This window comes from Branchiostoma floridae, chromosome 6 (genome assembly GCF_000003815.2).
Source record: "Branchiostoma floridae strain S238N-H82 chromosome 6, Bfl_VNyyK, whole genome shotgun sequence".
NCBI classification, from domain to species: Eukaryota; Metazoa; Chordata; class Leptocardii; order Amphioxiformes; family Branchiostomatidae; genus Branchiostoma; species Branchiostoma floridae.
Window position 1 is genome coordinate 25,483,199 of NC_049984.1, and position 25,240 is coordinate 25,508,438.

The 25,240-nt window shown below is 38.7% G+C and overlaps 1 protein-coding gene across 1 annotated transcript; it reads left to right on the forward strand.

Moving 5' to 3' along the window:
• Window positions 1–53: 53 nt before the first annotated feature.
• LOC118417328 (protein NDRG3-like) lies at window positions 54–23,872 on the forward strand. Its single transcript, XM_035822865.1, has 19 exons — window positions 54–194; window positions 5,400–5,486; window positions 6,691–6,790; window positions 8,839–8,962; window positions 9,815–9,859; window positions 11,168–11,227; window positions 12,644–12,688; window positions 13,376–13,438; window positions 13,804–13,864; window positions 14,511–14,597; window positions 15,483–15,560; window positions 16,145–16,248; window positions 16,682–16,747; window positions 17,293–17,344; window positions 17,944–17,991; window positions 18,750–18,785; window positions 19,338–19,389; window positions 21,451–21,459; window positions 22,471–23,872. Exons 2-19 carry the CDS (start codon window positions 5,400–5,402, stop codon window positions 22,719–22,721), a joined length of 1,368 nt encoding a protein of 455 aa, XP_035678758.1. The 5' UTR covers window positions 54–194; the 3' UTR covers window positions 22,722–23,872.
• Window positions 23,873–25,240: the final 1,368 nt, after the last annotated feature.

Sequence of the window (25,240 nt, forward strand, 5' to 3'; positions counted from 1 at the left end):
TTTTGATCTGTTCATTGTTACCTTTTTAAATCCAAAAGTTAATGTTAATTCCTAAATCCCCCCTTTTTCGGTCATGGTATAGTCGATTGGTTGACCTCCAGACGACAATCGAGGTCACACGTTATTGTGCGGTAGTGGGTAGGTTACGCGAGGCACTTTATCTTCATACAGAGGACGGATCTGCAGCTAAAAAGGTGAGATAAAAATTATTTCCAGTTCCTTTCATCTTGTTTGTTTTTATGACGGTTCCTCTACTGATTCAGCCGGAGCTTGTGTTGTCCTTTTATGGATAATGTCGGTGGGGAGGGGGGTGGCGCTGGACTGACGCACCCAAAAATTATTTTGAGCATGAGCATGATACATGAGCCAGAAAATAGGAGGGTGAAATATGTGATATTGTGTAAAGAGGATTAGTTTTGGCCATGGAAATGTGGAAATCTAAAGATCTAAAGAATGATCTGAGAGTAGATATTAAACTTGGAAGAACACCATGTGACCGTTGTGTGAGGTGTGTACTAGTACTTGCCCTCTAAATTATAGCTCTGCATCACAGGCAGACTCCTGTGAGAATTTCCTCTTATGCAATTCACGACAACATAGATTAATTTTCCAAAATGGTACGCAGAAGTGATTCATGTCAAAGTGTCGGTAAATTTCTCATAAAGATACTAGTACTGGTGAATACTGCTCGATGTTACCATCTGGAGATACGCCGAGGCAAGTCCGAGAGTGCGGACATGCTAGTCTGTTCCTGTCCATAGTCAGTTGGGCATAGTCGGTGGCGTATGTCCAAATTCTCACAGGGTCTATGAGAGGTAAATGTTGCCTCAGAGTCTCAGACGACTCACTTGTCTTGTGTATAGTTTTGCCTACAGGCAAGAATAAATAGTGGTGTCAAAGAAGTTTTAAAAAGCACCATCATGCCTATTATGAGAGGATGGTGTGAAAAAAGTGATTATTTGAGATTTTGACAGAATGCAATTTTGGTACATACATCATGAGATCATACCTACATGATTTGGATGCAATGCTATAATGACTCGCAAACTTGTATGTTTGCCAAGCAGGAGACTCTTGTGAGGAACTTTTTTTCTTTTCTCTTTTGAACGACCATTCATTTGTTAGTTTGTCTTGGAATTGTTTTTTTTTATAAGATAGTGTTTGAACTTTGAGTAGTTACATTGATGAAGGTAAGACTTCCAGCTAGGGCTGGGTATCGGTACTGCGTACCGGTACAAAACCAGTATTTCTTATTGGACCGGTCCAGAAAAACCGCACCTGAAAAAATTAGGTGGACCGGATGTTGGACCGATTCAAAAATTAACAGATTATTCTATCAGGCATTCACACATTTTAGCGCTTGCAGATGGAAGAAAATAACAAGAGTGAAGTAGAGTAGAATTTATAGTAATTTCTACCAAGTTTTACAGCCAATCGTACAGGTGCAGTTAGCGTTGTATGGTTTTAAAACGCCAGTGTAAGTCAAATACTCCACCAAACAGATTTCTTTGTAGTAAAATGGACCATTGGTATGAGTCATACTGCATCAGGTCCAGGTTCAGGTCCGGACCTGGACCTAATCCTTTGGACCTGAACTGGACCTGGACCTGAATTTTCTGTACCGGTACCCAGCCCTACTTCCAGCTATAGTAGCTCCAGAACTAGTGATTTGGGAAATGGGAACGCTTTTTTCGGGTAGCATCTTCTAACCTTTGTCAGTCAAACTGAACAGTTTTTTTTCATTCAAGACTATGATTATACAGGGCTCGAAATTTATTTGGGGGATGAGGTCCACTCAACCTAAAAAAAATTGGGTGCACCAAAAATGCCAGAATGGCACTCCTCACTTTTCGACCTACAAATGATGAAATAATCTTCAAACGGTGGGTCACAGTGATTCCGGCCTTATGTTCATGACAAAGTGATGTTTTTTTATCTACAGTGCGGCGTAGTTTAAGAACTTGATCTATAATCGATCATTTCAAAGTCTGAACATGCCCATTCCAAGAAAAAAACTTTAAAAATTTTAAACTTGACTTTCCTTATGTCAAATCTTTCAACTCTTTCCCTTCAAAATGGCACCTTGCCCAATCCTGGCAATTTTGGGCCTATGTCAGTTCCAATTTGAGTTGGTAGGTGGCACTTTTGAATGACTTAATTTAACTTTGTAGGGTGTCACTTTTCCCACTTGAGGTATGTACGTTGTATACATTTGTACACCTGTAATTCTAATTGTGTAAAAGGCTCAAGTGAAGTGGCCAAATAGAAATACATTTTTGTAGCATCCAATTGTATTCATCATAGTTTATTTCTCTTCATGGTATTATGCTAGGACTTTGTAGGCCATTGTAGGCAATTTAAGTAGATATACTATTATATAGGCACCGATTCTGATAGCTTGCAATAATACAAATATGTTATTTTGAGTCCTCTTACATTGTAAATTTGTAATACTAGCAGAATATATAAAATAGATCTTGACTTAGTCTCCCCAAGACCTATATACGTATACCCACATACTAAATATCATTACATATCCATGCAGAGGTTTAAAGGTTATGCTTCAGCCATAAATTTAAGCACAAACACATAGACAGACAGATTCACAGACATCTTTGCTCCGTCGTTCCTCTTTGACCACCCCCGCCACTGAAAAAGATAGACGTCCATATCATCTGTCTAAGGGTAGGGTGTCTAATTCCTCAGAAGTTTTACTATAGGCCAGATATTTTCAGCATGCAAGGTTGGAAGTTCAGAATATTTTACGTGCAAATCTCGAAAATTATGTGCAAATTGCAAGTTAATTTTGTGTATTTCAAACCCTGAATCAAGCCATGCATTCTAGTTCCTACTAGTACTTGACACATTGCATCAGTACTACTAGTATACATATAGAATACAACACGGTGTATTCCGCATCACCCTTAGTCCCAGCCCCCCGCGGGAAGGATCGCCCGAAGGCCGGAGGGTGATCCAACCCGCGGGAGGGCTGGGACCGAGGGTGATGCGGAATACACTGTGTTGTACTTTATTTATGTCATACCCACCTGAGAAAACACATATTTCGATGCGAAATGCACCAGAAGTTAATGAGAAAACCTTGAGTCCTCCAACAAAAGATTGTAACAACAGCAATTCTAACGTCTGAATCTGGTATTCAGATTTTCAACCGTGCCGTATTCTGCCCGTTCGAAATAGTTTGATTTACTCGAAGGAAGCCTGTGTGATTCAACTTTAGAACCTGTGTGATACAGAAAGTTATCACACAGTCCGGAACACCAGTATCGAACGTTAACACGTCACAGCCAGGTATGACATAAATTTTCGTATATTGCACCTACTAGCAGTGTATCCAATATTATCTACCCGACTCTGCTGCATGATTGATGACCAGACTGGTGCACCATCTCTGCCTTTTGAAGATGTGGCAATGTTGGATTGCTTCCACATAACAGGCCCCATAGGGAATATTTTGAATTGCCTGCAGTAAGGCCATGCGGATTCAATTGTATGGATGACATCCACCCTGTTGAGGGCTCAAAATACTTTATTCTGCATACCTGCACTGGTGCAGGTAACATTGAAAATTACCTGCACCAGACAAATTTTACCTGCACCACTCTGAGTTTAGGAAGAATGAATCGTATACTGGACTTGTTCAGGAACCATTGCTTTTTTTTCTTTTATAAAAAAAAATGCGGTTAAGAACAGTCCCTATACATCTAAATCAAAGGAAATTTATGTATAAAACCCAGTTCATGGACCAGTGCAGGTTAGGTGCAGGTAGACACCAGAAATACCTACACAGCTCCCATTTTACCTGCACTAACCTGCATATTCAGGTGGTATTTCGAGCCCTGGTAAATCATACATACATGTAGCAGCTGCAAAATGAGCAAATATACATGTATGCAACTTACATTATTGAATTTTGAAGATAGGAAAAAAGGTACTTGTTGTACAATGCCAAAATTGATTCCGAAGTTAAACTTAAAGACAAAAATGTGAAAGAACCAATTTGAAAATGAATCTAACATCCACGTAAGGTTAGACATCCAGGTAATAGGATATGGCGAATAACAGTTATACTTATAAGCATTTGTTCAGGATGTGTGTATTCAGTTTCTTGATTAACAATATGATACTGCTACTATTAAGTGAGTATTTGGTTGAAGCATCCATTGTTTGGTATACCATACTCTGTGTTTTTTCTTCAACCCTCCTGATCAATTATATTTTTGGGGCAAGCCTTTTCTTGTTGCACGCTCACATCAGTTTTGGGGTTCCCAAAGGATGTCATCCACAAAACTGAATCTGCAAGGCGTAAAGGAAAACGTGACGGTTACTTATTGGAGAATTGGGATGTTCCAGTTGTGAGACAAGATATATCTCAGATAACGGAGATAGTCGAACGGTTGACGAAAGCTTGGATATAGGAGCTTCCACCTTCTTCTTCCTTTATTACCATCAACCGTTTTTCATCAGTTTTCGAAGTAGAAGTAGTAACTGTTTTGTTTATTTGTTTGTGTGATGTTTTCCTCCTGTTCTTCGTACGTTCCCTGGGCCATATCTTGGCTGGGTTCACCATACCAGCCGTTATACCCCCCCTCCCGACCCTCTGTATATCCCAGCAATATGATGTCCCCTTACTGGGTAAGTCCATGTATCTTTTATGGCATAACGTGTGTACTGTACATGTGCATTGTCTTCTAAGCTTTAGCTAGATAGCTTTGCTTGCCTTACATTTTGTAAAGATGGTTCTAATGATTCCTAATCCTTGGAGGATTATCCCAAGCTGCACCTGAGGTCTATAGGTTGTGCTGATAACTCAGGGCTCGAAATACTTTTTTCTGCATACCTGCACTGGTGCAGGTAAGCAGGTAACATTGAAATAAATTGCACCAGACAAATTTTACCTGCACCAGTCTGAATTTAGGCAGTACGGATCATACTAAAATTTTTCAGCAAGCATTGCTATTTTTTCTTTTATACACTATATAGGTGGTAACAGTCAATGCAGCTAATAACAATCCACATACACCTTCATCATAGGACATTTATGTATAAATAACTATAATACCTCAAGCTGCAGTATATGGACCAGCGCAGGTAAGGTGCAGGTAGACACCAGAAATACCTGCACAGCTCCAACTTTATTTACCTGCATATGCAGGTAGTATTTCGAGCCCTGGCTTGTGTGTTGACTATTTTTTTAAATATCTTTACATATCGATTTTTGTCCGTAACAGGACGGAATGGGCAAAAAAAATTTCCATCCCCAGCTGCAAAATTCCATCAAAGTGCGGAAGGACGGTCGCTGGCTACAACCCTGTTACTGTGTTACAGTTGTAGTACTGTTTGTGTGTTGAGCAGTGTTGTGATTTGTTGTGTCCTCACAGATGGATGAGGTAGAACTGAGGAACATCTCTGTCCAGGAGAACCAGCCGCTCATGCTCAGTAAGGAGGCCTCAGACACCGTCTTCTGTGTGAGTACTTCATGATACAGGGATTTTAATGGTGTTATATTAGATAGGAAATTTGGTACCTTTTTGCAAGGGTTGCCATCTTTCCTCAGGATAGAAAAAAAAATTTGAATATGATATCATATCTAACCTATGGTCAAAACAAGCATTGTCTGTCGCAATAGATACTAAGACTTTTATAGGGAGTAAAGAAATACTTTTTTAGGCCACGCCAATTTTATTTGTTTTTTTCTCGGATTTCCCGACCCAATTTTTTCTGATTTGAAAAAAAAAAAACTTTTAAAATTGATGGCCACACCTCGTGCTGACAAAATTTCACTGCCTCTCCTTTCTGAAATTAACTATGGGCCTCAAATTCCAGTAGCTGTACGTGCCTATTTTGGATGGTACGTTTATCATTTTTCTTCAAACTTTGGACTTTGCTACCAGGGACCCCCTAAAAGCTGAAAGTTAGGTTTTCCTGTCCGATCTCTCCTACCCCCGACTTTTTGAAGAAATTTTTTTTTTCAACTGACCGACCCAATTTTTTTTCTGAAAAAATCCGAGAAACAATAAATAGAATTGGTGTGGCCTTAGTATGATGAAGTTAACCCAATTTTGCAAGCTTCAAAAAGCATTTAGTAATCTACTTGATTGTGCCCCAAGTACATGTACCTTCTAATTGAATTCCATCAATCCATGCATGTGCATTCATAGGCTGAATACAATGTGCTTTACAAGGCATGGAAAAGTTCAGGTCACAAAACTAATTTCAGGGGCATAAAGAAACACTTTGACTGGTTCACAACTGAAAGTTGGCTGATTTTGTACAGTGTACATTTCCGAAAATAATTTCCTCAGCTTGGTAAAATACAGGATATAGGAGAATTCTTTTCCACAACCAGTAGGTTCTGCTTCTTGATGCTATCCTATATGTAGCCAATGAAGGTATCGCTTTTGCGGTGAGAAAACAATCCCAAACGTGGCTAAGCTTGTAAGTTTTATCCCCCCCTCGTCCCGTCTATGACCTCACCCCCTCCCAGTCAATTATGCAATTGTTACGTAATGTTTAATTGTCTCGTCTTTTATGTGCATTCATTAATCCATTGCAATAACACCCCTTCAGGAGTTGAGTTTGTTATACCAACAATGCCACAGTGGATACCAGAATTAGCACCCAGTATTCTGATGTGTGGATGGGATGTCATCTGTGTTTCCATTGTCACAGGAGGAGGATGTGGAGACGTCCCGCGGGACCATGAAAGTCGCGGTCCAGGGAAACCGCGCCAAACAGGCTATCCTGACCTACCATGACATTGGCTTGAACCGTAAGTACCGGTAATCTCAAAATGTCCGCAGGTTTTTTTCTTAACATATTTCACAGTGAGATGGCTTTTATTTGTTCCCAATTATATCACTGCACTTCATGATAAACTGATCCTGACTGTCAATCACAATTATCAGTTTGACCAATGATGTCGTTTCAATTATCAGTTTGACCAATGATGTCGTTTCAATTAGCAGTTTGACCAATGAGAGATCAAGTGGCCACATACCCATCAAAATATTTTCATTTAAATTTGTTTTGAAGGAGGTTGGCAGGTTATTGATTGGTGTATTGTTTCCAAGATATGCAAAGTAATTTACAAGAAGCAACATACTTCTTTCTCACCTTACAGAAATATCAAGTCCCCACAAATATTAGATTCACTGTAATTAGTGCTTGATTACAATTATGTTACTTTCGCATTTACCTTGTCTTTTCTAAAATTATTCTGCTGTTACAGTGCAATTCCCTGACTAATTACATGTGAAATTGAAAACCATCTGTTACTGAATCTGTCTGGTAGACATTTATTTCTAAATGTCCATTCAACCGAACAGAAAGAATCACTCTGTTTAGAGAAGCCACAAAGACTTATCCCAACTTCCCAACATTGACAGACAAACAGAAACTTTGAAAGCCACTTTTCTCTTGAAATTGCAGAACCCATAAATTTTAGAAAAGGTGGGGCTTTTCGTCTCCCTCTGCTCCCAAAAAAGAAGTCAAACCCAACATGTTTAGAAATAGCCAACACCAGTATTTTCTAAGAGAATAGAATATATAGAATATATATGATATATATAGAATATTGTTCATAACTGTCCATTGTCACTTGTATATCTACTATGTTTATACCATGTACTTGCAATTAACCGTCGGGCACAAACTTGCAAATGAACTTCTAATTATGTCTAAAGGCTTGACAAGCAGGTTGTAAAAATTCATAAGATTACAAACTGTAAAAGTGCAAATCATATACTAGTACATGTACCTGTGGATCTGAACTAAGCTTTTTGCAGTTTGAAAATGAATATCCTTTTGCTAATCTTACCAAAGAAAAACCATTCATTTACGATCCAGTTTGTACATATGCTGATGTTATTTTTATGTGAGGGAGGGCAACTTGTAATGGTTGTTCAAAATTGTTTTGCTCTCCAAATCAGCCTGTGATGAATACAAATAAACAAAATAAACAACAAAAAAATGAATTTGATTTGATGATGAAGTGAATTCCCAGAAAACAGGACTGAAGTTTTCTACTTGAAGTTTGAGTTCAAACTGCTGCCTAGTTTGTATTTGCTATAACTATGCATAGCTTCTTTTTTATTTTCCTCAAAAGCTCTTTCATTGCAAATTCTTTTGATGGCATAGTGTTAATTGTCGAGAGATTGTGCCATCTGACATTGAGAAATTGAAGATTGTTTTTATTTTCCTCACTAGTAGTTGCACAGCCAACATGCTGTAACCTCACTGTGTTTGTAGGGCTACAGAAAGACCCAGTAAATGAATCAAATCTAATCTAAAACAATTAAACTTAGGCCACATCAATTTAATTTTAAGGTTCACGGATCTTTAAAAAAATGAAAAAGATATGCATTAACTGGAAAAATATTGTGAAAACAATGCCCAAGAATTGAAGAACCAGGTGTATGCCTTGCTTGGCAGGGCTTGAATTTACTTTTTTCTGCATTGAAAATTACCTGCACCAGACAAATTTTACCTGCACCACTCTGAATTTAGTAAGTATGGATCATACTAAAATTGTTCAGGAACCATTGCCATTTATTCTTTTATACTGTATAGGTGGTAACGGTCAATGCAGCTTAAATAACAATCCATATTCACCTACAGGACATTTATGTAGTTTATAAACCCAGTACATGTACCAGTGCAGGTTAGGTGCAGGTAGACATCAGAAATACCTGCACAGCTCCAATATTTTACCTGCACTAACCTGCATTATGCAGGTGGTATTTCGAGCCCTGTTTATTTAGAGGGCTACATTCTTATATTATTATGTACAATTTACATGTAAATTCTATTCCTATACAGATGTGACATGTTTCCAAAACTTTTTCAACTATGAGGAGATGCAGGTCATCCTGAAAAACTTCTGTGTGTATCACGTCAACGCACCCGGGCAGCACATGGACGCCGCAGCCATGAATGTGAACCTGTAAGTAGTACCTTCACACAGCTCTTCTACGCCCCCTGTCTGTTCAGTTGTGAACTGCAGGCTCTACAATTCTTCAATACTTTCTGTTTGAACTTATTATTCAGCAAGGAGGTTAAAAAAGGCTTTTTTTAACCTCCTTGTTGTTCAGCAACCTTTTTGGTTTGCCATGGATGTGCACCTGTAAGTAGTACCTTCACACAGGTCTCCTATGCCCCCTGTCTGTTCAGCTGTGAACTGCAGACTCTACAATTCTTCAATACTTTCTGTTTGAACTTATTATTCAGCAACCTTTTTGGTTTGCCATGGATGTGCACCTGTAAATATTACCTAAACACAGCTCTTCTATGCCTCCTGTCTGTTCAGCTGTGAACTGCAGGCTCTATACTTGTTCAATTCTTTATATTTCAAGTTATTATTCAGCACCCTTTTTAGTTTACTGTGTAGAAGTGTCAGCTAGATTTGTAAAGTTGCTCAACCCACCCATATAAGTGTATATGTCATACTTATAGGTCTTTTTTTACATCACTCATAATAAACAGCCATAAGTTAAGAAATATCTTGCAAACAGTGGTAGCTTTTTGGTCCTGAGAAAAATAATACAAGCAAGTTGCAATTATGTTGGCGCACATTATATAATACTTATGCATGTACATTCAACAAGGAATAGATGGAGATGAACTTGCTATACAGGCACACAGAAAGCCCTTTTCCCTCAAATTTTGCCGTGAATTTACTAAATAGCCATTTTAATGAACATTTGAAGGGAAGTAAAAGAGTGTTGCTTAGAGTGTTGAGTCCTTTTCAAGCCCTTATAGTGTCTGTTTACTTCCTACTTCCTTCATGCCGCATTAGAACTACTGGAGCTGGTTTGGATCATGACAAGTTTGGAGCTAATGTGTAAGATAACTTGTTAGCAAGATTTTATGCTCATTTTACAATTGATACAGTGTATTTTTGTTCTGTGCATCACTAGCTTTTTTTATCTAAAAAGGGGTAGTCGTTTTTACTAGGATTGGCACACAGAGTTAGATTGTAATGTATATTTTTTGTATATTATCATGAATATTGAAAAAAGCTTTTTGAGTACAGCGTTTTAAAACATTTGGATTTCAGAAACAGCAGTCACAGAAAGGCCAGTCAATTCTACAAGTTCATTCAAGCTATAGGTGACAATAACGTGTCAGTTTTCTGTAGTATAAACTTTGCCCTTTCAACTCAGAGTGGCCTGAATATTCTTGCTGATGTGGAATAAGTCATACATGTAGCAGGTGCTGACATTACAACCTTTGCTTTTTACATTTTACATAATACATTACATGTTTCTGCCAGGTCATTCCAGGGTGGGTATCGGTACAGTCAAGTCAGGTCCAGGCCTGGCCCTGATCATGCTATTACAGTAGCTTTAGTTCTAATGTGCATGACAGTAATCTGACAGTAATGGTACAGTTTTGCAGAAATACCTGCCACGCTATGCAAGGATTCTCTATTCAGCCCCACCATTTGTGCCATTCATTCAGTCCAAAAACGGGCTTACTGATTTTTTCATTTAATTTTTTTCCTGACCGGTCCATCAGGAAATACCAGTTTTGTACCATTATACTATTGGTACCAGTACCCACCCCTACATGTCATTTCTTCATGTCAATTGTACTGATTACAATTACTAACAAAAGTTAGGTACTGCTAAGTGACATACAGTCAAACCTGTCTATAGCGGCCACTGAAGGGACTGGTCTTTCTCACCATTGTCTCAAAATTCAACTGGCCCTACGAATTTAAATCTACCAAAAATGATTGATATCGCCATGCACAATTTTGGTTATTCGCCGACAAAGACTGGTGCTCTAACATTCAAGGCATACGTACCTTTTGTTACCTCCAAAATAACCCTGTGGGGAACTCCAAATCCTCGCTAACTACACTTTTTGACTCGGCGCAGGGTGACATACGGCCGCTGTTTGGTCGCAATAGGCAGTGTTTCTGTGTCTGCGGGACCGGAAGTCGTGTGGCTGTGGCCGCGTCAGACACGTGGTTGCTACAGACTATTTCGTAATGCTTTAATTAAATGGGTCAATAGGAAAAGACCTTGAGTTCCATACTTGGCAGTTGTACCACTGTCTACCATGAACGTAGAACTTTCTGTCTTTCCTGGTTCTCCAGTATAAGTTTGTTTGCACTTCCCTCCCTCTAACCCCCGACCCTCAGGATGTGGAAGTGGTCAGGTGGTCAGCAAGCGTCAAGTTTGCTTGTCCAGGGAGACGTCAGGTGACCCTCGCTACTTAAATCCTGCTGTTTTGAAGAAAAAAACAAAAATAGTTTCTGCTGTAGGGTTTCAAAATCATTTGTCAAATAGAAAATCCCAGATTGTTGGAAGCCATGTTGTAGACGCTGCTTTATTTTTATTCTTGTTTTTTGAAACTCTAAGTATACACATAGAAAGCGCTAAAACGTCATACCTTAATAATGATAAGGTTTCATATTTTGGGTTTAGCCTATCAACATGATCATTAAAACTCTAGTTTACTTCCATATGGAGTCAGGTTTTGAATATACTTTTTTTACCCTCTGAACCTATTGTCACTGTCTCTTGTACACTTCCAAATTAATGTTATATTTACTGCGAAGGAAGCACACACAGTCACATTTTTCACAGGGTACATGTAGATGCTGTGAATTGTCCATATTTTGCACCACCTTGCACCCCGTACTCTGTATAGTATTACTACTAAAAGCATCATTTTAACTGACTCCTCTCTGTCTTTTCAACAGTTACTGAATCAGATACATTTCTCCCTGATGCCCAAGTGCTCACTGTTCTAACTTCTAGTCTTCTCTTTCACCACTATCTGCAGAAACATGCACAGGATATGTTGTATATGCTATCATATTGAGTTTAATCGGGTGTAAAAGCAAACTTTTAGGTGCATTGTCGACTTTTTTTATTCTTACATTTCTCCTCTTCATTTTTTCAGAATGTGACATAATAGCATTTGACATATTGATTTGATATTGATATAGCTACGTGTAGTGATATAGCTTGATATAGCTTGTGCATGGTGATCAAATCAACATTAGGCCTAACAATGAAGTGTGTACTTGTAAAAATGTACTTTGTTTTTTGCTTGTTGTGACCATCTAGATTTAATGTACAGTATCATATCAAGAACAGCATGAGTATGAATTGGTTTATCCTCATAAGGATATCCACATATACACATAATTTGCTTCTTGACAGGAAGAACCCCAATGCAGGGCTCAAAATACTTTTTTCCTGCATACCTGCACTGGTGCAGGTAACATTGAAAATTACCTGCACCAGACAAATTTTACCTGCACCATTCTGAATTTTGAAAGTATGGGTCATACTAAAATTGTTCAGGAGCCATTGCTATCTTTTCTTTTATACTTTGTAGGTGGTAACTGAGTCAATGCAGCTAATAACAATCCATACACACCTACATCGTAGGACATTTATCTGTTAAACCCAGTACATGGACCAGTGCAGGTTAGGTGCAGGTAGACACCAGAAATACCTGCATAGCTCCAATTTTACCTGCACTTAACTGCATAATATGCAGGACTGGTGGTATTTCGAGCCCTACAATGGAACATCTGTTAGCACGTCTTCTTAACAGAATAGTGCTCATCTTTAATATGTTTCCCTTTGTACAACATGACCAGTGCTACAGGGGAGCGCGCTGATGAGAGCATTCCACCAGAGGACCTGTAAGGAGTTCTCCTTTCTGCACTGCATGGCTGATGATCATAGAACTGCATGCAAAACCCAATCTGAGCTAACATGTACTCTTGCCCTTTAACCTGCATGATCCATAATAGAAATATGATTTATGATGTGATGTGCTGAAGTTTTCCATACACAGAAATCAGTCTTCAGCTTGCTAGTATTAATCAAACGTTATTGACCTGGCCCATGGTATTGTTGGTGACATAACCCCTGACCTATAACCTCAAAATAGACCACCGAGTGAGTGAAGGGTAATGTCACTGCAAATACAGTGGGAAAAGTGGGTCATTAACGTTATTATCATATAGCCAATACAAACGTACACAATGCATTGCTGTCTTCTTTCTTAAGACATGCAAATAACACGATGGGAATGGAAGGTTGGCTGTATGATACCAGCATTATTTCAGAATACTAATAATAATGTACTAAATCCAATAACTAATTGTCACTCAAGCATGCTGCATGGAACCTACAACAATTATATAATGCATGGCTGCTCTAACTAATCTGTCAAATTTTCTCATGTCACTTCTGATGCTTTTAGCTACAAACATTCCACAAAAAAATGAGGCAACTGTAGAGTGGGGCAAGTGTACAAGAGATGTAGATGTAGCTTGCTGAATCAGATGTTGATTTTGTTTGTCCTTTTTTCCCTACTTCCCTAGCTACCAGTACCCCACCATGGATGAACTGGCTGTGATGCTGGAAGCCGTACTGCAACACTTCAAGTTAGTTCAGCAGAACATCTGCCTCTTTCTACTGTTTTCAAAAATTATTGATTGTGAAGTTATATTCCAATCTAGTATTATTTAGTCTATAGTAGTATAAAGATTTTGTAGTAAAAAGTTATAATTGTAACACACATGTACAACCAGAGAGATTGTATCCACTTGTTTGTATGTACAGTAGACCTTATTGTTGTTGTCAGTACAGATTGTATCTGTTGATTGTATCTGGATTAATTTGTATGTATAGTAGACCTTGTTGTTGTCAGTACAGACTGTTGTGTTGATTGTATCCAGTTGTTTGTGTGTATAGTAGATTTAACTGTTGTCAATACAGACTGTAGAATGTGTTGATTGTATCCTTCTAGCCTGAAGCGAGTGATTGGGTTTGGAGTTGGAGCAGGGGGGAATGTCCTGTCCAGGTTTGCTGTAAGTACTACCCTAAGCTTACATTCATACCTGTATTACATATTACATGTATTGCAATGATGAGACATTCATTATTTTGTCTACACGTTAATTTCTTATCTTTATCTTAAAATTTGAGTTAGCACTTTAGTACATTTTATGTCATACTGGGGCTGGGATAACATTCAATGGACCAGTCCATCTTATATGGTATTGCACAGGCTTCCAAGTTGTATTGCATTAACCAGGGCTTTTTTCTGCATACCTGCACCGGTGCAGGTAACATTAAAAATTACCTGCACCAAACAAATTTTACCTGCACCACTCTGAATTTAGGAAGTATGGATCATACTAAAATTGTTTAGGAACCATTGCTATTTTTTCTTATATACTTAATATGTGGTAAGAGTCTATGCAGCTAATAACAATCCACATACACTTACATCATAGGGCATTTTTGTAAAAACAACAACAACAGTATATGCATGTACCAGATTGCAGGTTAGGTGCAGGTAGACATCAGAAATACCTGCACTAACTTACATATGCAGGTGGTATTTCGAGCCCTGTGATGGCAATATGGAACACACTGTGTTGTATTCTATATTTGTGGTGAGACATGTACATGTAGATGACTAACATGTTGTACCTTTATTATTCCCCCCAGCTCAATAACCGTAACAAGGTTGATGGTTTGGTGCTGATCAACACTGTGTGTACAGCTGTGGGCTGGACCGAATGGGCATACCAGAAGGTAGGGCTTTATGCCAACATTACTGTACATGTACTTATCAGTGAATTTACTACAGAACATAATGAAAGATAATAAAAGTTTATTGCAAGTTCTTGCCCGAGGGCTAAATTGCAAGTGGGTTGGGTCCGGCAATCTGGAACGTCATCTCAGAAGGTGTACGGAGTTCTCCCTCTTTGTGGGCTTTCCAACATGGATTGATTTCGAACTGTCAGATCTGATTTACGGACCAGACCACCACTACGAGTTTGATATTATGATTGTAAAGTATTTAGTGTAATGTTATATCAATTTATCTATTTATTTATTTATTTTTCCCGTGACCCCTCCCCTCTACTGGACCTCTGGGAAGAACAGCTAAGGCCAACAGGGCTGCTTCCAGTATAAATAAAGGTCATTGATTGATTGATTGATTGAAGTGACAAACAGTGACAGACAAACAATGGTGAATAGTATACAGTAGTAAGCAACTGACTCTAGTGATACATTCAAATAAACTAAACAAAGCATAAAACTTAGCTATTGGGTTTGACTTCTTTTTCAGAGACAGTAGAAGATGTAGGATCCCACCTTTTTGATGATATGTGGGTTTTGTGATGTTAAGAGGAAGTTTGTTTTCTTTTTGTCTGTAAACGTGGGGAGATAAGCTAGGATGGAATTTGGTGGTCTCTTTAAAAAGCTTCTTTCTTGACCATGGAAGGGATAATTTGAAATAAAATGGGGTTCGTCTTCTACTGTCATAATGTATTGTGAAAATGCTCAGTTTGACTGAAAGTATCCGTAGACAATTCAGATTTTTGCATATGATATATATATATAGAGAGAGAGAAAAAAAATATGTGTATTTGTTTGTTGGATAATGATAAAGCCTATTTTGTTCTGTTCCAGTGGAACAACTGGTATCTGTTCAGTAACCAGATGACAGAGGGCACTGTGGACTACCTGCTGTGGCACTACTTTGGCTCAGTAAGTCTGCTGTTCTTCTAGACTTAAGTTATAGCATGATTATTTCTTCCGTGTGCCATACATATAAAATGTGTAGGTTTAACAGCTTTGGTGGCATCTTGCCCAGAACAACAAAATCAGAGCTTTTAAGCCATTTCTCGCTCTATTTCTCTCCATCAACAACTTGGCAAATTTTCTCTTGCAATTTGGCCATTTGCCAATAAAGACCAGATTAAGAAAAATGTGAACTCAAAAAGCTGGACCTTCTAAACCCCATTGTCACTTTTTTGCTGCACACTACCACAGACCCCTGTCACGGAAGAATTGGTGTGCGAACCGTGTACTAGGCTCCTAATACATGTCGTACATATCATTATAAGGACGACCGTATGCTGTAGCCTCACGAAGCTTTCTACGAAATCGTCTTCCAGGAGGGACGTAAAATGGGGGTCCCGTGCTCGAGGAGGTGCCTCAACCACGTTAATCAGCCTCATTACTCAAAACATTGGATACCTACTGGCTGGCAAAATACACCTGGTCCAGATATTATTATGAACAAGACATTTCCCTGTTTCAGCCCTATAATTGTGCTCTGTCCCCTCCAGAGAACCATGGAGGGTCACCATGACCTGGTGCATGCCTACAGGGAGAACCTGGTCAGGTCTGTCAACCCTGTCAACCTCGCCATGTTCGTGGACTCCTACATCAAGTAAGCCACCCTTCTCTGCTTTCTGCAATTCTCAAAAACAATAGGTTGATTTTGATACAATTTTAAGACCATATATCCCTGCACAAAATAAAGCGCTTACCAACAAGCTTTCGATCAGTCTTCTGGTCCTTCTCAAGTTGAAATGACCCAGAGCCTGAGTCACACATCCAGACTGGAAGTGTCTTAAAATTGTAACAATGTAATAATGTTGACAAGAGGTGGAGTTAATACCTTTGACAAACAAGTAGACACTTTTTCTCACACATACGCAAAGCTGGTATGTTACGCCGAAGGGCGGTTATTCCGGCTATATAGATACAGGTACAGATATATGTGTCTGGTTTTATATTATGGAATCTGTATGCATTGTATTATGTGTTCTTCTCTTAGTATCGATATGTAATTCATTGTGACCCTACAACTGTCTTTCCAGGCGAAACGACATGGCTCTGCACAGAGAGGTTGATCCTGCCAAGAAGAAGATCCAGAAAACCATCAAGTGTGTTCCTTTGTCATTGTGGTATAAGGTTTACTATTAGGGTTGATGATTTGAGAGAAGGTACAAATGCATGTGTATAGCATGGTAACATGTGTAGTCCAGTTGTAAGTGGCCCTACCATTGGAACTAGAAGCTGTGAGTTCAATTCCAGCTGTGTCGCTCAGTCAACATGCACGGTACTGGAAAGAGTCATAGTCCTTTAATAGAAAGCCGTGGTCCAGTCTTCATTGTGCTTGTCAGAAAGAGCAAGGTGAATTTCGCTGGTACAGTGAACCTGTAAAACTGTACATAGTGCCTGTCATCTCTGTCATGTCCATTGGAAGAATATTTATTCAGTTTGCTAATGCTGGATCAATATCACTTTTACTTTTGTTGAAACTCCACCTTAGCCATAACCATTTGCGACGTGCTAAATATAATACAAACTCATTACAAAGGATGCATTTCAATATTGTTTTTCCATATTTTTGTAGTGAGTTGTATTTTCTAACTAGATAGTTATTCAGCAAATCAGGTACTTATTAATTTTTAATCCCCATGCCTAGGTGCCCAGTCCTGCTGGTAGGAGGTGACTACTCCCCACACATCGAGGATGTGGTAAGTCAGTAGTAATGACAAAAAGGTATATCTATTAGCTTGAAAGTTCATCTGTGTTGGTACCTGACATTGTGAAAGGAGACAAAATTTATCTACTAGTATAACAAGAGTTTGTCAACCTCATACCTCCATGAAATACTTTGTGCTTTATTTTTGTAGATTTTATGCAAATGACATTTATATAATATGCATGGTGATGTTCATCATTAACTAACTTTAATCATGTCACAAGTATAGAATTTCCAACACTTTTTATTAAGCGGTTTTGCCATTTTTGTACATGCAAATCAGTTCCTCATTTGGATATTTGGTATGTTTAATAATATGTTCATCATGAATAATAATTATTACATTTATTGTGCAAGTACAGTTATGGAAAACAATGAAATCATACAATTTCCTCATCAATTATGCAAATTAGGTCGGTATTTGCATAACATTGGTCCTAGCTATTAGGCCCAAAATTGCGTCAATTCTTTTGGAGCACAAAGCTTATCTAATGCCCAATGATAGTGCCATGATAGTGCCATAGTGAAGTGGCTTATTGCTTCAAGGTAAGGTTTGTAAGGACAGGATATTTTTTCTCTTTCTTCTGTCAGGTTGAGATGAACAGCAGGCTGGACCCAGTGGAGACACAGTGGATTAAGGTTTGACTCTTAGCTACTGTATCATTCTGTACACTTAGGAGAGGTGGTCACTAAGTTCTCAGCTAACTTAATTAGTTGAATATTAGTTAAAGTTGCCCGTACATCTGCAACAGGCAGGGAGAGTGCATAAACCTGAGTGCACCAAGGCATACACCTGGTCTTCAGGCTTTGTTTTCATGACATTTTTTCAGTTAAACATTTTTTTTAAAATCCGTGAACCAACAAAGATTGTGTGGTCTTAGAGAAGTACAGAAGTAGATATTAGGATGGACGAATTGGTTGCCAAATCTTCTGTGATACCCAGTCAACTAGTAAGACTAAGGATAGATGAAATGTTTAATACTTAATCCATGTGTAAGGTTAAGCTATAACTTCACCTTATCAAGTGTCTTCTAGGTTGAATTTGTGCAAAATCAGACTCTACTAACAAAAAAATTGAAGTAGATTCACTCTTTACTTCTGGATACTTTAAAGATTTAATAGCCGTTTCAAAAGTCGTCCACCTTTCTTCATCAGGCGTCCACCTTTTCTTTTTTTTTCATTTCACTGATGAAGAAAGGTGGACGCCTTTCGAAACGTCTATTAAATTTTAAAAGTATCCAGAAGTAAAGAGTGAATCTACTTCAATTTTAATGTATCCTGGATGACTAATCTTCACAAATGACTCTACTAACAGTATATTTGCTCTGGTATTGTCCCAAAGGCTTGTAAAGCAGTGTTTTGTATGTTTTGTTCTCATGCAACTCTTTATTTGACAGATGGCTGACTGTGGAGGGATGGTGCTGGAAGAGCAGGTGGGTGCAATTATTACTAGTTTGCAAAGAAGGTTCTGTTTTTGGCAGCATTTTTGTTTGTGTGTAGTTTGGCATCATGGGTCCAGAAGCTATGGTTGGATTGTGGAGAAACTTGGTCTGTAATTAGATGATGTCTTGTCAAAATAATTCGATTTTGGGACCTCCCATTCCTTGGTACTGCAGTAGGTTTATTTCACGTTCTATTGTCACAATTTTTGTAGTGCATGTCGATAGTAATCCATTATGAGGATGAAAGAATCAACCTATTTGGCACAATCAAAACAATATTTCCAACCTTTCAACAGCTAATAGACCTCCAAAAAACTACATTCCTGTTAAAATCAAACCAAACCAAAATCACAGAACCCACTAATGATTAAAAATGTGGGACTTTTCATCAGCCACTGCCTCCAAAGAAGAAGTCAAACGGCCCGGTAAAGAATGTATTGCATATAGATAGCTGTATAGAATAGACACTTGTCACTTTTTACTGTTTGAGTACCCTTGCAATTATGGATTTGTAAATAAATACATTTATTATCTGTCTTTCAGCCAGGAAAGATGTGTGAGGCCTTCAAGCTGTTCCTGCAAGGCATGGGCTACAGTGAGTACAGTTCATTTGATCCCAAGCTGGCCCCAATGTCGGGCCATTAGGAAATACACTTTACACCTGCAGTCCTCTCAGATGGTACATAAAGACAGTCTAAGGCCCTTTGTTTGATGAAAGCCACACCTTGAGGACATTAAAGATTGTCCCACCACTAATAGAAAAGACTAGGGATCCTTCCTGGTGTGAGTGAGTCAAAACTTAGTCTTGCACTTACACCAAATTTTCTTCGAGCAATGACTGTTTTTAAAGGTAAGGCACATACCTCCAAATTGTTGATGTCTGACAACCTGACATAGTCTCATCTTCTCTCGTGAGATCGAGACTAACTTATTCTCTGTGATGAAGGTGTGCTGTCAGACATAAAAAATTTGGAGTTACATGTATGTACCTTACCTTTAAAACAGTTATTGCTCGAATGAAATTTGGTGTAACTGTATTCATAGGTGACTGATGAACCTCTTTAACGTTAGTCATGCACAGCCTGAAGGTGGTTTGCCATTTTTTAAAGACAAACTTACAAAGAAACAGAACCTATGCTGATCTAATTTTAAGAGGCTCCCATTGAGTCTTTGTCTTACAGAATCTGAAGCTTTCAACCTTGTGTGTGATTTTCAGTTCTCTACGTTAAAGCAAATCTGGGAAACTGCCAGGTGGTGTGGTGTTACAGTGACTGTTCGTAAAATCTCGCCAGTTTCCTTGAGTCTAACTGTTACCTTGAATATCTTGTGACCTTGATGTTTAAACCTTCATCCACATATCAAATGCCTGAAGTTTAGTATCATGTCTGATCTATCTTTCCAGCTGCAATGTTGCCCTCATCAAAATACCCTCGCTTCTCTCTGTCATAATTACTAATTGTAACATAATCATCCTTTACATCCCAATTCATATACTCCTATTCTTAAACTATGCATGGCATTGTCCATTTTCTCAATTTGTTTGTGCCTGGAAGCATTTAACATAGATATAAACTGTGTTATATTGTCCAAAGACAAAGACAATAGAGGACCTTTTTTTGATGCTTATCATCATCTCAAAAAGATTTGTAATTTTTTTTATACATGTTGTAATTGCAATTCCTATTCAGTTAACTGTGTTTTTATGTTTCATTTTATTATTTGTGTCATTTTAAATTTTCAACTCTATGAGTTCAAATAGCCTAAAAACAACTGAATGAAAAAGATGTTAAAAGTTGGAAGTGCAGCTTGACACTGTACTGTTAGTCATTTGAAGAGTACCTTTTGTGTATGATTTTGTTTGGAGCCAGAACTCCCCCTATGTGTACTGTACAGTCAAACCTGTGCCAGAAGACCACATAGAAGACAGTTTAAATGTGGAGAGGTGAAGGTTCTGACTGCCTGACAGTGTGTCAATGGAAAAATGTCCCATTGGCCAGGTGGTACATGTAGAGGTATAGACTGTACAGCCTGTATTAGCGACCACCTGGCCATTACGGTTACTTTTTGTCGGTTCCTTGGATTTTTTCCCATTGACCTAAGCATTAAGAGATAGTCTATAGCGGCCACCTTTACAACGCGACCACAGCCACACGATGTCTGCTGGTCTCATAGATACAGGAACACTGCCTATTGCGAACAAACAGCAGCCGTACGTCACCCTGCGCCGAGTTTAAAATCATACTTTGCGAGGATTTAGAGTTCCCGAATGGGTCATTTTTGCCATAGGGAAAAGTACACATTCCATGAATGCTAGAGTGCAAGTCTTTGTCGACAAATTTACCAATATTGTGCATGGCAATATCAATCATTTTCGGTAGATTTGACTTTGGCATTGTCACTTAAATTCTGAGATGATCGAGACAATATTACTTGGTGAGAAAGATAAGTAGGTACTGATATCATGTGTAACTTGTTGCTCGTGGTCAATTGATCGACATTTTCTCTATAGTGGCCACCTTTCTATAGTGGCCACATTTCTCCAGTCCCTCAAGTGGCTGCTATAGACAGGTTTGACTGTATATCCCACTCACACTGTTTCTTCTTCCTGCTTTCTTCCCACCTGCTGCTCCATGGACTCTCACTGTTAACATGACAGTCCCTGAGGGTAACTATAGTCTTTCGTAACCCCACCATTTTGCCTTCAGGCAAAAAGCGTTTTACACTTTGTGGAATCCCAGCTTAATGATAGGACACCAAATACAACATGGAGAAAGATTTTACCTGAACCCTAACTGAATAGTAGGACGCAAAATACACAGCTGGTGTTATGGCACCACTGTCACATATTTGCCGCGTGGCGGGGAATCTGCTCTTGATCACAATTACATATACGCCGGGACTTCCCCACTGTTCAAAACTTTATTTCTGCAGTCAAGGCATGTACAAAACACACCTCACATGGAGTTGACATCAACCAAAAAGACTAAAATGTTACTCCAGGGCAGACATTGAGATACTTCCATATCAGATTCTGATCAAGATTTGAATGGCATACATTGGTTACTTGTGTGCTAAATTTGCTTCTTTTAGACTACTTTGCTTATCTTGTCAGCTATGCTTATGGACTAAATAATGAAGGTACTGTAACAGTGAGATTTAGATAGCGTTAAAAAATACATGATTAAGCTTAGCATACATGTTGACTGTATGTCAGAAAGAGCTTTGAGAGTCCCTCTAAAACCAGATAGGGTACTGTACCTTATTTAATAACAGTGAGCATTGTCGATATTGACTGAGCCTGAGACCACAGAAGATCTAAGGCTGTCTTAAGACTCGTTCCTCTGGATGGAAATTTGCTTCCGTTGGGACGGACCAAATTTCACCCCTTCTGTCCAAAAGATCTTAACCTCTGGACATAATCAAAATGTTTGTTTTTTTGTATAAGGTTAAAAAATGACAGATTTAAAAAAAAAGCACATCCCACACAATAAATGATTCAGACAGAAAAAAAAATTAAAGCTGGAGACATCCCTGAAAGGATCTAAGAACTTTGTACTTTTTGTTTTATTTTTTCATCGTGTAGTAGACCACCATTATAATGGATTGAATACATCAGTGTATTGATTGAGAAGTGAATGAAGCTGTTGGTACTGAAATGTTTTCCTTCTGTCCACAGTTCCCTGTGTCCCCAGCATGTCAGCCCTGACCCGCAGTCGCAGCGGCAGCGTGCATTCCCGTAGCAGCGACGTCAGCGTCCCACAGTCGCCCAGTGACACCCTCCTGGAGTCCCTCCAGCGGGAGGCCCAGGGTCGTGGGGACGAGCCCTCTAGCGTCAAACTCCAGGCGAACCTGCGCCAAGGGGACGGGCCCTCAGACATCAAAACCCAGGCGAACCTGCGCCACGCAGCCGCTCCGCTCAAAGTGTGAAGAACGTGCGCTCAAACTCAGCCGTGCTTTCATTCTGCTGCTATGTATAGGAATAACACAGTAACACACAAGCAAGCAGAAGGAACACTAACGTAGTACCATCTAAATGTTGTTCACAGTTTAGAACCGGTTGCCTCCTTAATGAAGAATAAAGTGATGTCCTTGATGTGATGAGAACAAGCAGTACACAATATAAGTGCATTCAATATGGCAATGCAAAATGTAGAATGGTTGATGGTGCATAGGCAATGTGGGTTACAATAAAGCTCAATACACTGCTGCAAAATTGTAAAAAAAACTTATCACAGCCTTCGTGAGTTATGAAAGAAAATGTTCCAGATATCCTAACACAGCTTACTTCATACCATGGTGACGTTATTTCCAGAGGAGTTCTTTACCATAAATAGGGCTCCATCATTGTTTGTTAAACACTTTTGTTATGTACTAAGTAACATTTTAACAAGAGAGACAATTTTATATTCCATTTTGTAGACTCGTCCATTGTTGGTTCTACCAGGTAGAGAATGCTGTTGCAATAAATGCCCAAACTGCCTGTTGAGAAAATGTATTAACGTTTCTTGCTTCTGTTGAAAATGTTCATGAATGTTCAAATTGTTAATGAAATGAATGTTTTACAGAAGATGTACTTTCAGTACCATGGTTGGTTGTACAGTAGAGTGCATGCCAGAACAGTTATGCCTCATGTATGTTGACTTGTAAGTAGTAAGCACAATGTAGAAGTTTAAGATAGCATAGTCCTGTGTACTCAATTGTGGCACCAGTTACTCACATCTGTATTTTGTACTGAGTTTATAGGTTTTCATCCGTTAACACGTGTAGAAGTGCAGTATTTTGGTCTTATAGCTGTTTCTGGCTGTCAGTGAATAATAGCAAACATCCACCCCAAATGTACAATTCCCTAAAGATGTTTTTGCCTCCATATAAGGAGCACATAGCCCTGACAGCCAGACATTTTTGCATTTTCTTTGTACAGATGTAAATATTTAATGTAGTAAATGTGTTAATTCATAGGATGCTCTGTAAGTTACTTACTAGAGCCAATATTTCCCTATTGGGCTGTATTCTATGTTACACCACAGTTCCACAAATGCAGTATGAATGTTAAGTATTAAATGTTCGGTGTAACCAGAGAGGCTCTTTGTTGTTTGAATGTGTTGCAGACTATACACTTACTTTTTAAACTTTGATAGCCTTTGTTGGTTCAATTTTATTTGATACATCGCAAAACTGATGGGAGCATGCAAATGAAGAAAAGGCATAATGATAGTAAGTCACCTTTATTACCTTCGCCATTAAGGTTATATTTTGGGTAGAAAATTTTTCTGTGTCACAATGTGTAGGTCAATCGCGTCTAACCCAAGCAGCTGTGGATGGAATTTAACCCTCAAACCACCGTAGCTTTTTTGTGACGTAGATTACCGTATGGGGTCAAAACTGACCCCAAAACGTTTTGTACAAATACAGTTTTTTGTGTGAATCTTTTTGTGATTTGCATATATGTATAGTTTCATTAATCTATGTGGGACAATCTGACATAATTAGGTGAGTATATTTTTAGCTCATTATCATAATTTATGCAAAAGATCATGAGGACCACATTTTGCACCAATGCTATTCAGACCGGGAAGGAGGTTTTTTATGCCTGTACCAGCTTTAATGCCATATAGCGCCTGAATGGCTTATGCTAGGACCACCAAACTTGGTAACTTTGTAGAAAATGTTGATAGCAAAGATTTTCAGCGAACAAATGATGTTCATCATTTCTCACGTTGCCATGGCAACGGAATTCTGACAGACAAATTTATTATGAAATTTTCTAATTTTGTATTAAACATTTAAGTTTTAAGGTTTTCTTGGCAAATAACAGTTGTTTATCACATCTTATAAAATTCAACGTAAATTTCAGGACTCAATATTTATTATTTATGCTAATTTTGATGACGTCATCAGTCAAAATCCAAGATGGCGGCCGATATTACCTAGATGACGTCATAAATTCGTCATATAACGTGATAATGGCACAAAAGTTGCTACAATAATTTTGGCTTACATGTATATCATTCTCTGAAAATTTCTTGATCCTACCATAAGTAGTTTAGGTGTGGGTCGCAAAAGTTTGTTTAAAAAATTGCTGGGGTCAGTTTTGACCCCATTGGACCATGCATAAGCTTTCGAGGATATCTTAATCAACAATGAATTAATCTCGGTAAAAACGTAGAAGAAGTTATAGGACATATACACAAACAAACTCCTGGAAGGAAATTTGTTTTCGACCAGAAATGACATAATGACACTCATTGATATACGCCTGGGGTCAGTTTTGACCCCATACGGTGGTTTGAGGATATTTGGTATTTGAGTAGTGGGGAGGAACGGAGGTGGTGTTTGAAAATGGTTCACCTGGACTTTTCGTCGGCACTGCAGCGGGGCGAGTGTGTGTGTGTGTGTGTGTGTGTGTGGTTGCCAACAAGATAACTCTAGACGCTGTGGATCGTTTG